Here is a 17,629-nt window from a genome sequence, read left to right as displayed (position 1 = left end):
TCCTTTATTTTGGAGCATTCTACAACCCCATGCAAATTGTAGCATTTGACTCTACAATTGAGTAATTAGAAACTTCATTTTCTTTTTTAGCACTTCAGATGATGGTCTCTTTTTATTAAGTAATAAAGATTTAATGTAAATATGCCTGTAGCTACTCATTCTATTTGCAGGTACATTTTATTTAAAATGTTTATAATTAATTATACAAATAAAAATGTGGGCATTTTCTTTACTAACTCTGTCCTGTTTTTGCACGGGCCATTTGAACATATACACAAATAACTTTAATTTTAGATCTACATATGAAATTAACTTGTTAACTGTCTAGGTTCTTACATTTTTTTCCCCATTATCCATTTATTTGATAGCACAAAAATCCAGACAAAGCTCAGGTTACTCACAAGGCAGATACTACAGAGATTCATTGTTTCCCTAAAAATTCAGAGTCTGGTACACAGTACTAGCAGTGCTTACTAAAATACTTGTTGAATGACTGGATAAAATTTTTTAGCATACTAATGGAAATTGTTCTTTCCATAATGGGCTTGATTTAAGGTTGAATTACTTAAGTAAAACCTGAATTAAATGTGCTTGGAAAATAAAATGTGTAGATAATTTACCTTTCTAATTAATTACGGCTTAGATGAGTTTTTCTTTTCTTCCATAAACAGTCTCTAGGGAGCATAATCAAATCTTTAAAAACATGTATTACTGTGTTACTTTATTGTTCTGTTCATCAGTTCTCATTTTTTAGAAACTACGGTTACAGTAAGTGTAGCAGGTATTGTTTAAGATATGTGCAAGAAATTTCAGATTAGATTTTATACATAAAGAAAATTTCTGTTAGACACAGGTGATGAGTTTTGTAATTTGACTTTTATCCCCTACAGAAAGGTAGTGGATAGACAGTAAAATTTGACTGTATGTGTATATGTTCTGGTTAACTGTATTGTTCTATCATTCTTAAACTTGGGAATTTAAAAAATCTTTTGAAATAAATCATTTTAACTATGTTATAACACAGTACACTATAGCAGCAAATATAAGCCATAACAGAGGCTTAAAGATATTTACCAGTTAAAAAAAAAACTCTTAAGATAAACATTAAAAACCCCACAATTGCTTTTTAATCTCATTATCCACAGTGAATTTGATGATAAAAATATTATAGGGTAGTTTTTACTTTAGGCCAGTTTTTAAAAAAACTATTAGGGTATAACATACACTGAAATGTATACATTGTTAAGTGTAGAGCTTCATGAATTTTCACAGATGAACAGATTGTATGCATCAGAGTAGTCTTAGCTATCTTAAGTCTAATTTTAAAATATAAAACAATCACAAACTTAGATAAATTGAGAGACTTAATCTTTGATCCAACTTTGTTATTGTCACCTACGGCAGATTACTTCCTTTTTCTGAGGAAAAATCTACTCTCCATCTCTAAAATGAAGGGATGAGACTAGGTGTTTTATTATGGCTCTGATTTTGTAAAAATGCAAAACAGGTAGACTCTGTTGATATAAATGTGGCATGAAATGTTATAGGTAGTAGGGTGAGAATGTACAGTAAAGAAAGACAGTCATTTTCTTTCTTTGTTTTTCAGGTTATGTTTCACACTATGTGCTGACTGTATTTACAGAAGATATTTAATAAAAAAAAAAAACTTTTTTCAAAGATTTTGATTCCAGTGGAATCTTTGCTTTAGATTTTGTGTGTGTGTGAGTAAATTGTAACTCCAGAACAATGCCTGTACAAGCTCCACAGTGGACAGATTTCCTCTCCTGCCCAATTTGCACTCAGACTTTTGACGAAACAATTCGAAAGCCCATCAGTTTGGGTTGTGGCCATACTGTCTGCAAGATGTGCCTGAACAAACTCCACCGCAAGGCTTGCCCATTTGACCAGACCACTATCAATACAGACATTGAACTCCTCCCAGTGAACTCAGCATTGCTGCAGCTAGTGGGTGCTCAGGTTAGTTGGGTAACTTATTACATTTTTAAATGCCTGTATATGTGTATTTTCCTTCTGAGAGAAACTGATTAAGACTGAGTAATATTGCCCTCTATTTAAAAAGCTAAAATTCTGTTCAGTACTGTTTAGATCCTTTTATTTCAGTACTTTAGGTTTTGTTGTGGTAGTGCAGTGTTTCTCAGTCATTGCACAGTAACACTCAATCTGGTGGTCAGATTTTCTCAACAACCTTAGCTCTCAGGTCACTAGAGAAACCTCAGAGGTAAGTCACAAGGACTTCTTAATATTGGGGAAGATATTATTTGCTAAACAGTTGCATTTTACTTAATAAGAAAAATGAAGCTGCTTCAGACAATTTTACTTAGTAGGTACTAACTGAAATGAAAGACAGAAAGTGATGAAAACTATAGAACACCACCTTTGGAACCTTTTGTCTAGAGTAGGAGCAAATGCTCCTTAAATACATAAAATATAAAAATTAGTGATTCTGAAGGTGATACTCTGAAAGTCTTGTGTCAGTATTCTTAAGTTAGAGATGAGTAGTATCTTCAGAAAGTTTCACAAAGCCAAGGAGGGCAGGCTTTTCAGAGATAGATATGATTCACTTAAACAGTCCCTCACTGATTTGCATAGTGTGAGTCTGAAGTGTCATATGTTTACTGTGAATCATTTTCTGAATAAATATACTAGAACTTGGACATTAATACTTATATTAATATTAGTACCACTAATATTTGCTGGATCAGTCTTCCTGTAAGTGGATAAAAAGTAAGGAAAATCGATACTATGTATACTGGGGATAAAGAGAGCAGTTCTAGAACATCTTATTCAAAAGGAAAACTTATTGGACTTCCCTGGGCGTCCAGTGGTTGGGACTCTGCACTTCCATTGCTGAGGGCCCAGGTTCAATTCCTCATCAAGGAACTAAGATCTCACAAGCTGCAGCCAGAAAACAAAAATGAAACCAGAAGTGTAGTGCTTCAAACAACACTGTCACGAGAGTAAGAGAATAGCTCACAGAATGGAAGGAAATAATTGTAAATCATGTATCTGAGAAGAAACATGTATCTAGGACATATAAAGAACTCTTTCAACTCCATTATAAAAAGAACATCATTTTTAAATGGATAGAGATCTGAACACCTCACCAAAGATATGCAGATGGCAAATGAGCAAATAAAAACTTGCTCAGCATTGTTTGTCACTGAAGAATTGCAAATTAAAATGACAGTCAGAGGTATAACTACTATGTATAAAGTAAATAAGCTGCAGAGATATATTTTACAATAAGAGAAAGATAGCCAACATTTTATAGCAAGTATAAACAAAACATAACCTTTCAAAATTGTGCAAACAGCAACGAGATACCACTACACATGAATTAAAATAGCTAAAATTCAAAACACAACACAAAATACTGGTGAGGATGTAAAGCAACAGAGACTCTTCATTTATTACTGGTGGGAATGCAAAATGGTACGGCTACTTTGGAAGTTATATGATTCTGTTTATATGAAATGTTGTAAATAGGCAAATCCAGAGAGACAGAAAATAGATTAGTTTCTTCCTACAACTGGAGGAGGTTTGAGGGGAAATACAGCAGGCATGACTGTGGGGTTTCTTTTGGGGGGCCATGAAAATGTTCTAAAATTTTGATGTTGCATAACTGAAGATACTTAAAGTCATTGGATATATACCTTAAATGGGTCAATTATATGTTATGCAAATTATGTCTCAATAAAGCTGTTACAGAAATAAAACAAAAAATTTTTAATGCTATAATTTTGTATGTATGTATGGAAAAGATCTTTTTGAAAAAATTCAGTAAATTTAATGGGAGTTTTGATAGAGTGCCAGTGATGGAGTGTAAATGAAAGTGTTAGTTGCTCAGTGTGTCCGACTTTTTGCGGCCCCATGAACTGTAGCTCACCTGGCTCCTTTGTCCATTGGCTTCTCCAGGCAAGATACACTGAAATGGGTTGCCATTCCCTCCTCCAAGGGATCTACCCAACCCAGAGATTGAACCTGGGTCTCCCGCACTACATTAGCACTCCTGGGTGAACTGCACTACAGGCAGCTTCTTTACCATCTGAACCACCAGGAAGAGTAGGAGTGCATAAAATATACTCAACAAGCATTTGATCATAATTAATTAGTGAGCACTCAGACACCCTTTTTTTGACCTCTAGGTTCCTGAGCAGCAGCCCATTACTTTGTGTAGTGGGGTTGAAGATACAAAGCATTATGAGGAAGCCAAGAAATGTGTAGAAGAATTAGCACTGTACCTGAAACCACTCAGCAGTGCTAGAGGTAAATTGGATGAAATTATCCATGTTCATCAAAGATGCTTTTGTGACCATAAAAGTTGTGGGCTGCGTTAACAAAATTCATTCATTTATTATAAGCCAAACCCACTGATGCTAAATAATATCATTATAAACCACAACAAATAAAGTAGTGAATTTAAAGTTTAGATACTGTTTATTGGAAATATTTTTTGAATGGGTTGCAAAAGTAGGTATAAACATTCTAGTGGTTTCAGAAGGGCTTTGTATCATTTGACAACCCTGAATTGTCTGCCTTCTATCCAGTTTTGTGTGGTGTGCTGTTGGGGATACAATACAATTGGAAGTTACCATTATTGTCTTGCCAATAATGGCTTGTTTTCATTGAAAAGGTGAGCTTAACCACTATGAAATGTACCAAATCTGCTAAGACCTAAGATATGAATTTTTAATTAATATTGACTAGCCTTTTTTTATTATGATTAAAATGAATAATGATATATTTAATGTCATAGTGAGTATTCCATTTGCATGCAGTTAACAACTTTTATACTTTTAAACTACAAACTGGGCTTCATTTATGTGATTTGTATTGTTTAATTTAAATATCCCGACAGAATCCAGAACTGTTCCGTATACCTGTAAGTCAATCAGCTCATTAGAGGAAATTTTTCTGGACTCCAAAATTGCATTGGAAACCTAGAAATAACTCTTTCTTCTGTTTTAAAGGAGTGGGTCTGAATAGTACTACTCAGAGTGTTCTGAGTCGCCCAATGCAGAGGAAGCTAGTGACGCTGGTCCACTGCCAACTAGTGGAAGAAGAAGGCAGGATTCGTGCCATGAGGGCAGCTCGATCTTTAGGTGAACGAACAGTTACAGAGCTCATTCTCCAACACCAGAATCCTCAGCAACTCTCTTCCAATCTTTGGGCAGCAGTCAGAGCTAGAGGCTGCCAGTTCCTTGGACCAGGTATATAATTAAAATTTGATATTTAAAGTATAGTGTAGGCACTGTGCTGCTGCTGCTGCTAAGTCGCTTTAATCATGTCCGACTCTGTGTGACCCCATAGACAGCAGCCCACCAGGCACTATAGGTGATATAAAAAGGTCAGTTCTCTGCAGGATTCTGTTGTTATCAACTAATGTCTCACTTAGTTTCCCATAATCATGACTTGGGTAATGCCAAGTCAGTTTTTCAGTACACTTAAAACTTTTCTCTTAATGCCAAAAGTTTATTCATTTTGATAGAGGTTTTCCTTAACTGTATTAACCTGCTTTCTTAAATATATGGAGTGCAATACAAAATGGTCCCCATATGATTCAAAAAGTGTAGCTGTGAATATTGGTGGTTGTTGTGTTGCCTGTTGATTAAGTGGTACCTGTAGAAATTATTAAATATTGCCCTTCTAAGAAATGGATTTATCTTTTATCTGTACATGATAAATTTTGATTTTGTTCAACTTTTCCTAGCAATGCAGGAGGAAGCCCTAAAGCTGGTTCTCCTGGCTTTAGAAGATGGTTCTGCTTTGTCTAGAAAAGTATTGGTTCTCTTTGTGGTGCAAAGATTGGAGCCACGGTTTCCTCAAGCATCTAAAACTAGCATTGGGCATGTTGTCCAGCTCCTTTATAGAGCCTCCTGCTTCAAGGTATGGTAACTTTCAATTTAAAAGGAAACTTCCTTTCCCCAGACTTAAGTCATAAAACTTGAGTTTGATAAAGTTGCCTGTATCTTTTCATAAAATTTTAGCAGATTTTCTTTTAAAGAATGTAGATGATGGTCCAGTGGCTAAGACTTCTTCCAATTCAGGGGGTGTGGGTTGGATCCCACGGACCTCCTGGCCAAAAAGCCAAAACATAAAACAGAAGCAATATTGTAACAAATTTAACAAAGACTTTAAAAATAGTCCTCATCAAGAAAAGAAGAAAAAAAATCTTAAAAAAAAAGATGTAGTCACTTAGCTGTGTCTGACTCTTTGCAACCCTGTGTACTATAGCCCTCCAGGCTCCTCTGTCTATGGGATTCTCCAGGCAAGAGTACTGGAGTGCGTTGCCATTCCCTTCTCCAGGGAGATGGTGTCCTATTAAAGTTAAATCTTGTGGCATTGAATTTTGTATATTAGATATTGAGCAGCATAGATCAAATCAAGGCATATAGATTTTTGTATTTGAAGAGACTATAAAGCCATGTCATTTTTCCATCAAGACTACAAACAGAATTGATGTAAAGAGAGAGTCATTAAAGCAGGAGAGCATTTTATGTGGCTATTTGCTCCTGACGAAATTCCACATATACAGCAATGGAGCTCCATTTGCCATTTTGATTTTAGTATATGCAGTAACACAGAACATAGTCCTTTGTATGACAGATTGAATCAGCACTACTTCAAACATTGGTGTCTAATATGTGTCTCTTACTGTTCATTTTGTTTTCCTTACTTCTTAAAGTCAAGGTTTCTTGCTTTTGACACAACACGTAACAAGTACTTCATGGCCAGGGGAACTTATCTAAAAAATTGTTAATTGATAACAAGCTATAAGGAGGTCATCGCATCCCCTCATCTGACACTCAAACTAAAAAAGGCACAGTGTTTTTCAGAATAGTTGTGTGAGAATTTTCTTCTTTTCAAAGTATTTTCATGTCTCTATGTGGTCTTAGAATATATGAACACAGTTTGTTTCTTACTTGACTCATTATGAGATTACATATATCTTATTAGGTCACCAAACGTGATGAAGACTCTTCTTTGATGCAGCTGAAAGAAGAATTTAGAACCTATGAAGCTCTGCGGCGAGAACATGACTCCCAGATAGTGCAGATTGCTATGGAAGCAGGCTTACGAATTGCACCAGACCAGTGGTCCTCTTTGCTGTATGGGGACCAATCTCACAAATCTCATATGCAGTCCATTATTGACAAGGTAGACTCTTTTTTTGTTCCTTATTTCTTGGACTAATCATGGAGTTTGGTAATTCATTTATTTAACAAATATGTATTAAAATGAATTCTGTATATCAAGTTCTTGTAAATTATATTCTCTATAGCTGAGTGTCATGTCATAACTAGTCACCATAACACCAGTTTGTTCATATAAAGGTTTTTAAATTGAGGTATAGTTGACATTGCTTACATAAGAATTGATTTAATCAGTGTTTTAAGTTTTATCCAGTGCTGCCTTCCATCCCTTTGAGAGTCTCCCGTCTGTATTTTCTCATCACCTCTCTCACTGTTATTTTTCTTTGAGTTTTGATCACTATATTCATTAAACTCATTTTCTCAATGCTTTTATCTTCTTCCTGGAGCACCTATTTAATAGCCTGAAAGATGTGTACACTGAGGTTTCTTGTGACTCTCAGCGAGGAAAATTTCACATAATAAGTTACCAACCATTCTAAATTTGATCAGATTTTCAGTTTATTTCTACTTTTGTTTTTATGAAAAGATCACTTTAAGTACACATGAATTTTAGGTCAGATCCCTAAAATTTCTGACTCTAAAAGCTATATTTAATTCTCTTAAAGCTATAGAGTGATATTTAAGCCAGTTTTGTTTAATTCAACATGAAATTTGTGAAAGTGCTGTATAAAAGTCTTTAAGTGCCATTTGTATATATTGTGTTCAATAATTTTTTAAAAATTTCTACTATTTTCCTTAATTTTTGCTATTTTATCTTAAATCCTTACGTCAGGTGAGCGTATGCTCCTCGGTTCTTTGTCTCGTCACAACAAAAATTTGGAGTGACAGACATTAAAGCCCCCTTGGCGGGTCACAGCTCTCCGGTCTTGGACAGACCGTGTTATAGCTCTCAGGTCTCGAACGGATTGTGTTATAGCTCTTAAATAACTCGGTGTTCCAGCTCAGTGTTACAGCTCTATTTTATTTAGATAATAGGGGGAAAATCCATCTTCGAGGCGTGAGGGCACATCGATCCAAAGACGCGAAGGAAAGAGCGCCCCATCGCGCGGGAGAGAGCGAGCCCTTTGGCTCCTCTTTTTATATGTTTTTTCTTCCCCCTGGGCCTGTCCTATGCAAATTGGGCCTAGGCAGGAGTGCTGTTCTACCTGAAGTCCTCACTCCGGTGGAGTCGGACCTTCCTTTGACCTTCCTCTGCTCTATTTTCGCGGGCCTTTCCCTTCCTGTCTTTTAGCCACCGCCATTTTGGACTCCTTTTCCCTACTCTAACTACCTAACACTTATAACCATAGAAATGAGACTATATGTGAGAGTCCACCCTATATTTAATTTAAAGAAATGTGAGTATGTAAGAGTAGCCTAAATAAAAAATAGTTAACACTTATTGAGAGCTTACTGTGTGTCTGGTACTTTTAATTATTTATTTTTATTTTAATGTGTTACTACTTTGCTTAGAATGTTTTGCTTTTTGGCCATACCACATGGCTTGTGGGGTCTTGGTTCCCTGACCAGGGATTAAACCCTGGCCATGGTAGTGGAGCCCCTGGTGGCTCAGACAGTTTTAAATAATTCATTTAATCTTCTCAACAGCCCTGTAATATTCCTTTTATACAGAAACAGAGGGTGGTTAAATACTTTTCTCCAGGGTCATATTGGTAATAAGTGACAGAGCTGGATTTGATCTTGGACGCTCTGACTCAAGAATCCGACTCTTAACCACTCAAACCTCTTTCCAGGCTATTCTTCCCACCCCACCCCACCCTTTTTTTGTTGTTGCTATTCCTAAAGATAAAATTCTTGAAATAAGTAGTAGGTTGATGTCAAAGGAAAATTAGGAAATGTGTTTTATAACTGTGTGATGCATAATTTTCAGTATATATTATTTGTTCTGTCCTGTAGATACCTTTACCAAAACTTTACCTGCCATTCCTAGGTGTGAAATTATGTAATTGATTATAACCTTAATCATGATCTTTTGGAGGTCGTTTCTACTTCTGAAGAGAAACTTGACTGACTTTTGTGAAAACTCTAGTAGGAGATTATTAATCTTCTTATCTGAACTGGACTATATACCTAAATGTATACTCTGTAATAATTTGTTCACATCGTGAGCATTAATTTGAATTTAATGTCCTAAACTTTCATGCAACAAACTGGTAAATGAAGTTTGCAGTGTGACATCTTGTTAGTATATAGAGCAATAGAACTTCTGTGATAATGAAAATGTTCTATATATATGCATTGTCCAATATGGTGATCAACAGCCATACTTGGGTATTAAACACTTGACATGTAACTTGTGTAACTGATAAACTAAAATTTTTCTATTACTTAAAGTTTTTAATAGCCTTACTATTAAAGGCTATTTAACACTTATAACTACTGTATTGGATGATGGAAATAGAGAACTTATTAAAAGTGACAAGAAAATCAATAACCATACTAAATTAATAAATATGAATTTAGAGTTCACAAAGAGGAAATGTATCTAATGGATGGGGTAGAATGGGCCCCAATAATAAATACACATCTAAAGCAGTAACATGACAAATACTGTCTGTTAAACTATAAAGAAACATATACTCTCATTCATTGCTGATGGTTTGTAAAATACATTACAGACTTTTGGGGAACTAATTTGTGAGTGAAGCCTCAAATTTTTCCATTTTTAAATTGAAATATAGTTGATTTATAGTGTTCTATTACTTTCACATGTGGGATCTTAGTTCCCTGCATCGGAAGAGAAGTCTTAACCACTGGACCACTGGGAAGTCCCCGAACCTGAAAATATTCTTGTCCTTTACCAGAGTTATTATTTCCAGGAATTTATTTTAAAAGAATAATCCAAACTTTCAAAAAAGTTACAAACTCAAAAGTGTTATTTGCTAAATTATTTATAAATTATTTATAAATAATAATTATAAATATTTTATAAATAAAATAATTTATAAAAAATTATTAAATATGGGGATGGTTAAAGAAGTAAATGTTCATCTACTAAGAACACTGTTACATGGCCAATAAAATTGCAGTTATGTCAGGACAGATACTCTCTTCAGCTATTAAATAGCATTAAATTTCTTTTTAAAAGTGTTAGTGAAATATTTTTGTTAAATCTCAGTGATAGATGCACAGGAATTATATTAGACAATTGCTTTGAAGTATTTTATAATAAAGATGGTTAGATATTTTAAAAATATCTTTGTTATAATGTTAATGGTAAACAAATCCAGAAGTTTATAAATAACCCATTATAAGTATATGAAAAACATGCAAAGATGAAAAAATTGAAATAAAGGCATGTTACCATTTTATTTATTTATTTTCCATTTATTTTTCTTAGTTGGAGGCTAATTACTTTACAGTATTGTAGTGGTTTTTGCCATACATTGACATGAATCAGCCATGGATTTACATGTATTCTCTATCCCGATCCCCCCTCCCACCTCCCTCTCCACCCGATCCCTCTGGGTCTTCCCAGTGCACCAGCCCCGAGCACTTGTCTCATGCATCCAATCTGGGCTGGTGATCTGTTTCACCCTTGATAATATACATGTTTCGATGCTGTTCTCTCGAAACATCCCACCCTCGCCTTCTCCCACAGAGGCCAAAAGTCTGTTCTGTACATCTGTGTCTCTTTTTCTGTTTTGCTTATAGGGTTATTGTTACCATCTTTCTAAATTCCATATATATGCATTAGTATACTGTTTATCTTTCTGGCTTTTATCTGGTGTTTATCTTTCTGGCTTACTTCACTCTGTATAATGGGCTCCAGTTTCATCCATCTCATTAGAACTGATTCAAATGAATTCTTTTTAATGACTGAGTAATATTCCATGGTGTATATGTACCACAGCTTCCTTATCCGTTTGTCTGCTGATGGGCATCTAGGTTGCTTCCATGTCCTGGCTATTATAAACAGTGCTGTGATGAACATTGGGGGCATGTCACCATTTTAAATGATTAGTTGTGTTGCTCCATGTTTTTTTAAATGTATGGTATTTAAAATTTACCTTTTAAAATGACCTGTATGGGGCGGTCCGTGCCAACCAGGCTGCCGGCCGGTGCCGCCCACTCCTGCTCCATCGCCTGGGCCCTGGCGGCTCTACCCCTGCCTCCACCCTCTGACTGAGCTTTGCATGTTCCACTAACCCAGGGGGGTGGCGGGTGGAGGTACCCGGCTTCGGCTGCCTCTGAGGGCAGAACACTAACCTGACCACAGCAGGCCTGCTGCACTCGCCCCAATAAAAGCAATTCCAACCTCAAAAAAAAAAAAAAAATGACCTGTGGGGGAGAAAAAGTTTCATACATGTATTTTTTTTAAGTGAAAGTAAGTTTATTTAGAAAGATGCACATGCCATAGGCAGAATGCAGTCTGTTTCATAAGGTGAGAGCAGCCCTCTTCTATATTAATAAACCACAGATAAATGTTTTTAAGTAAGAACCCTTAGTTGTGAAAAGTGGAAGTTAGTCGCATAGTCATATCCGACTCCACAATCCCATGGACTGTAGCCTGCCTGGTTCCTCTGTCCATGGAATTCTCCAGGCAAGAATACTGGAGTAGGTTGCCATTTCCTTCTCCAGGGGATCTTCACAACCCGGGAATCAAACCCAGGTCTCCTGCATTGCAGGCAGATTCTTTACCAACTGAGCCACTAGGGAAGCATCACCTAATCTTTTTCTTTTCTTTAACGGTAAAATGTATTGGCCACCTTAGGAGAGTTAGGGCAAGTATGTGTCCATTAAGCCTTAGGAAAACACGCAACCTGATAGCTTCCAAGAATCCCAAACCAAATACAGAATTTTTCTGAACTGGAATGAACTCAAATTATGTAGTCCATGCAACAAATGAGTTCAGATCGAGTCTATAAATGTTGTATATGGTGCCATAACCTTTGGTCTATAACAGAACTTGAATTCAAACTTGGTTTGACTCCAGTTCCATTGCTTTTATTGTTGTATAACATTATCTCTAGACTATATTCCCAAATTTCAATTATTTGAATGGATCCAGGAGGCAAACTGACATGGTGCTAAAAGAACCTGAGCTCTAAAGAGTATTTCCAAATTGAGGAGTTGAGAAAGATCTCACATTCGAGGAGTGTAATGGCAGAGAGAAGAGAGTATACAATATACCAACTTGTGGATGCAGAGAAGTGTAAGGTTTCTTCAGGAGAGTGATCCAGTTGGCCAACTCATGAGATGTGGGCGAGGATAAAAATTAAATATAATCAATTGCAAAAATGATTGTTATCTTGTAAATAATCTTTACTTTAAAAGGATTATCTGATCTTTGGGGGAAGTTAATATTTATCTTTTTTTAAGTTGCAGACCCCAGCCTCTTTTGCACAAAGCGTTCAGGAACTAACAATTGCTCTCCAGCGGACTGGAGATCCAGCAAACTTGAATCGACTAAGACCCCATTTGGAGCTATTAGCAAACATTGACCCTAGTCCAGGTAAATTCAGGGGGAATTAATGGACTATCCTATACGTGCCTTAATACTATTCAGTGATTCTTTTGTCTTTTGTTACATTTCTCTAGAATTTCCCAGAGTAGTAATTCTGAATCTTTTCTGTCGTAGTTAAGTTTCTGGCCCCAATCTTGTCTGTCTCTTTATTACTTCAACTAATATTTATTTAATACTTTTTGCTGTTCTGTTCACTTCACCAGGAAAACAGATTTATTCTGGGATCCTTTATGTTTCTTCCCTGTCTCATCACAAAATTGTGCTAGATTTTTACCATTTTCATCTCATGACAAAACTCCGGGTTTTTTCTTTTTTCTGTATAATATGTCCTTGAAAGTGAAAGTGAAGTTGCTCAGTCATGTCCGATTCTTTGCAACCCCATGGACTGTAGCCTACCAGGCTTCTCCGTCCATGCGATTCTCTAGGCAAGAGTACTGTAGTGGGTTGCCATTTCCTTCTCCAGGGGATCTTCCCGACCCAGGGATCAAACCCAGGTCTCCCACATTGCAGGCAGACGCTTTAACCTCTGAGCCACCAGGGAAGCCCTATAATATGTCCTTAGTTGCATTTTTTTGGTCCCAAGTTTCCCATCTCCACAATAATCTTGTTCCATCACATATCCTCTTTTGCGTGTCTAATTTGTCAAGCCATTCCCTGTTCCTTCTCCTTAACCTGAAAGTCAACCAACCTTCATTTTTCACCTGATACTTACATCTTGGGTGTGTTAGCTTATGTGCTACTGTCCCTGTGTTTATTCCTACTACTGAACTAAAAAGCTCTTAATATTCACTAGTAATTTCCTAGTTTCTAATTCTAAGGGCTTCTTAAATTATTTGTCTTCAGCATTTGATAATGTTGTTGACTACTTCCTTGATAAACTATCTTGATACCTTATCTTTCTGTAGTCTTAGGATTCTCTTCTGGCCTGTCTGAATGCTAGTTCTGTCTTATTTTGTTCTTTGTCTGCTGTTTCCTCTCTTTTCCCCCTAAAGAGTAGCCTCCTTGTGTTCTTGGAATTTTGCTTTTTCTACACTCTGTTGAAGATGTTTGTCATTCATTCTCAGCATCAGGTATTATTCCTTTACGAATAATAAGACTCCCAAATACCTCTGTCACTATTATCTGTTCATCACTCCAGACCTACTTTCCCAAATGCTTTCTGAGATTCTACATCTCTCTGCTCAGTGTTCCAAAGCAAACTCATCTTCACTTGATACTTGCTCTTCCTCCTGTGTTCCCTGTCTCAATAAATGACCTGATTCTCTAAGGTATGTAATCATATCTTTTCCTTTCACTTGCTCTACACACCATTTCAGACAAGATTTGTCTGTTCTTTCACAGTATCTCTGTAGCCCATAGATTAATACTGCCTCAAGGAGTGCCTCATTCCTTTTCCTGAAACTAAATGCCTTTCATTCTCCTCTGCTCTTTTGATTCTTCTGATCTAATCTGCTTATTGCTGCAAAATAAATCACATCTCTGATCTTATTTGACACTCAAACTTTTAATGACACCCATTGCCTATAGAATAAGGCTTGGAACACTTGACAGTGACATTTCAGAGTAGTAAATTTATTACCAAAATTGCTTAATCAAATCAGTTAAGATCTATTTTTATTTTTTTATTTTATTTTTTGGCCATGCTTCACAGCATTCAGGATCTTAGTTCCCTAACTAGAGAGTGAACCTGCGCCCCCTGCAGTGGAAGCCCAGAGTCCTAACCACTGGACAGTCAGGGATTCTAAGATCTTTTTTAGAACACAGTGATTTTATTTTTTCCCCACTGTTGTGCTTTGAACAGTCTGAGCAGTCAAAAGAGCACTTCATAAGCTCACTGCTTCATCAGTCACCAATCTGTCTACATCAGTCTGAACCAATATATTCTAAGCCATCCTTGTGTGACAGTGGATAAGCCATACTTCTAGATACGGCCACCCTCTTTCCTTATGTACCAGTATCATCTTGTCAAGTATATCCTTTCAGTAGCCTCTGTTTCTTATGTCATCAGTTTTCCTTCTCTATAGAGTAGCTCTGTCAACATTCAAACATTTTACCATTCTTTTCATCAAAACCCAGTTTTGACATCATTTGCCATCTACCTACAACTCCAGTTCTATTCTTTTTATAGTACTCTCTTGAACACACTCCAATCAGACATTTATCTCTACCACTCAATCAAAGTGACTTTTGTCAAGGTTACAAATGACATCCATGCAGCTAATTCCAAATATCAAATCATGATTCTCTTTGTGTTTGACCTGTTAGCATTTAACATATTTGTTTACTCTCTACTCCTTGTACCACTCTTTTCACTTATAGGCCACTGTATTTTCCTAGTTTTCTTCTTACTACATTGATACCTCCTTCTCAGCCTCTTTTGCTGATTTCTTCTCTCCATAACCTCTATAAACTTATTTCTTTTTTTTCCCCCATATTTTCAAACCTTTGAAGTGCTTCCCGAATTTAATCCTTGTGTCTCTTCTCTTTTCTATTTATACTCATTCCCTAGATAATCTCATCTAGTCTCACAGCTTTAGATTTTATTTGTATGACTCACAAACTTGCTATATTTCATCAGTTCTGAGGCTCACATTTTTTCAGATTTTAGCATTTCTGAAATTGGGCTGCATTTGTATAATTAGTGACATGTAATAATTAGCAATTTTTTTTTATTTTGGTAGCACATAAAATAATGATATATATTACAGTTGACAGTGTTTTAAAATCTGTGTAACTTAGTATTTACAACCCAGACTTTCTTCTTAAATTCTTTTGCATATCTGCCTGCCTATTATCCAATAGTTCTATTTGAATATCCAATAATTATAAGAGTAGTCTGTCTAAAAGTGAGTTCCAGCCCATATTCTCCACACACCCACCCATCATTCCTTTTAGTGGCAACTCCATTCTTCCATTTCCTCAGGCCAAATACCTTGGACATATCATTAACTCATCTTTCTCTCATAAGGTACATCTGATCTATGGGCATACCTCATAGGCCCTACCTTTAAAATCCGTTCAGAATCCATCTACTTATCACCTCTCTACTACCTCCCTCTTCTATCTTCATGGATGATGAAATAGCCTCCTATTGTCTGTCTGGTTTTAATATAGGAGCCAGAGATTCTATTACCCCTTTGCTCAAAAACTCAATACAAGCCAGTCTTTTCTATGACCTACCAGACCTCACATGATCTAGTCTTCCTTTACCTCTCTCCAACTTCTTTTACTCTTTCAAACCTCATTTATTCCAGATTTCACCTCCACTAACATGTCAGGCATGCTCCCATATTAGGGTCTTTGTACTTATTCTTCCTTCTTGGAATGTTTTTCTCCCCGTATATCGTAGTAGATCCACAAGGCACTCTCAGACCCTGCTTTTGAGTCTCGAATCAAATGTAACCTTCTCAAGGAGGCCTTTACAGGCAACCTTGTCTAAAATTTTACACATACCTATTCCACGCCCTTTCTTTGCGCTATTTATTCAACTCATCATTCTCTAGATAATTTGTTTTGATTATTTATCTTATTTATTGTCTGGCTTTTCTCCTTGAGTAGAATAAGGATTATCTACTGCTTCTCGAGCAACTAGAATAATACCTGAAGCTTTGTAGGTATTCAGTAAGATACTTTGTGTATGACTGTTCTTTTTATTTTCTCTGTGCCTTTATCCTTTTTTCCTGATGAAGTTCCATGTGTCTTTCAAAGCCTAGTTCAAATGCCGTCGCCCAAAAATTTTTCAGAGTGTTCCAACAGGAAGTCATTTATACATATGCATTCTTGCTTCATTTTGTATTTCTTTTAGAGAACATTTCATATTTAGCTTTGTAGTTAATTTTTCCTTTAGAAAATCACAGTACTTACCAAATGAAGAGTGTGTATAGCACAGCTGCTTTATATAATAGCTCTTCTATTAAACTTTTTAAGCATTCTGTTTACCAATTCTTGCCTTATACAAAATTTCAAAATAGACATTACAGTTTGGCTTGACTACAGGCAGTTCACAATTACATTTGATCCAGAGTGCGTTGGTCTGTACTATACTCTCATTTTTTTAGGTGCAAACATTTAAAAACTAAAACTTTTTACATAAAAATCTCAAATTTCAGTTTTCCCTGAGAAATAGAAGTATATCTGGAAGCATCATCCTTGCATCTTCACATAGTAACAGTCAGCTAAAGTTGAGTAGTCACCATAACCTTAGATGGGAGACATACTGTTTAACACAGTCCCCGTCACTCTTTTTTTTAAAAATCACTGTATCTCTTTGAAATTTATTTTTTACTCTATTTTTCAGTGATTCTAATATGAGTTTTTTTGAGGTTTTATGTGGAGAATAATTGCTTTACAATCTTGTGTGAGTTTCTGCCATCCAACAGTGTCAGTCAGCCATAAGTACACATATATCCTCTCTGTCCTGAACCTCCTTCCTACCTCCCACTCCACCCACCCTCTAGGTCATCAGAGTACCAGACCTGTCACTCTTTATTGTTATTTCCAGCAATAAGGGTCTGATGACAGTTGCTGTTTATTATCTGTCATATTTCATTCCTGTATGTTACCTTCACTGTCTCTGTAGTTACTTTAGATTGCAACCCCTACTTTAAAAGGATATATTTATTTCTTTAAAATGATGTTTAGGTGAATAAGCTGTTTCATGAATAGCTATATGAAACTTGGCTTAATTTCACTGAAGTGCTGACACTCCTTTACTAATTTAGTACTGGTCAGAACTTTGAATAACATAGTTTGAAAAAAAAATTTTTTATTTGTTGTATAGATGCTCCTCCTCCTACTTGGGAACAGCTCGAAAATGGGTTGGTTGCTGTGCGTACAGTGGTACATGGGCTGGTTGATTATATCCAGAACCATAGCAAAAAAGGAGCGGATCAACAGCAGGTAAGGGAGGTGTTTGACATTTAGAAGTAAGCTACTGTGGTTATCCTCACAGATAAAAATTAAGGCAATAAGATGACAAGAATATTTT

General features: G+C 36.1%; 1 protein-coding gene across 3 annotated transcripts in view; it reads left to right on the top strand.

The window, feature by feature from the left end:
- Positions 1 to 17,629, top strand: part of RC3H1 (ring finger and CCCH-type domains 1) — a 75,171-nt gene that overhangs the window by 29,562 nt on the left and 27,980 nt on the right. For 2 of the 3 annotated variants that reach the window (XM_065936084.1, XM_065936083.1), the window contains exons 2-8: positions 1,607 to 1,977; positions 4,167 to 4,287; positions 4,992 to 5,231; positions 5,732 to 5,907; positions 6,979 to 7,179; positions 12,498 to 12,630; positions 17,423 to 17,541. In XM_065936084.1, the coding sequence (XP_065792156.1) occupies positions 1,747 to 1,977; positions 4,167 to 4,287; positions 4,992 to 5,231; positions 5,732 to 5,907; positions 6,979 to 7,179; positions 12,498 to 12,630; positions 17,423 to 17,541 (1,221 nt within the window). In that variant the 5' untranslated portion in view covers positions 1,607 to 1,746. The remainder of the gene's footprint in view (positions 1 to 1,606; positions 1,978 to 4,166; positions 4,288 to 4,991; positions 5,232 to 5,731; positions 5,908 to 6,978; positions 7,180 to 12,497; positions 12,631 to 17,422; positions 17,542 to 17,629) is intronic. The other variant, XM_065936085.1, reaches the window with a different exon arrangement.

The sequence above is a fragment of the Muntiacus reevesi genome, chromosome 5, assembly GCF_963930625.1.
Source record: "Muntiacus reevesi chromosome 5, mMunRee1.1, whole genome shotgun sequence".
Lineage (NCBI taxonomy): Eukaryota > Metazoa > Chordata > Mammalia > Artiodactyla > Cervidae > Muntiacus > Muntiacus reevesi.
Note: the sequence above shows the minus strand (reverse complement) of the source record. Positions and strands in the feature narration are given on the sequence as shown.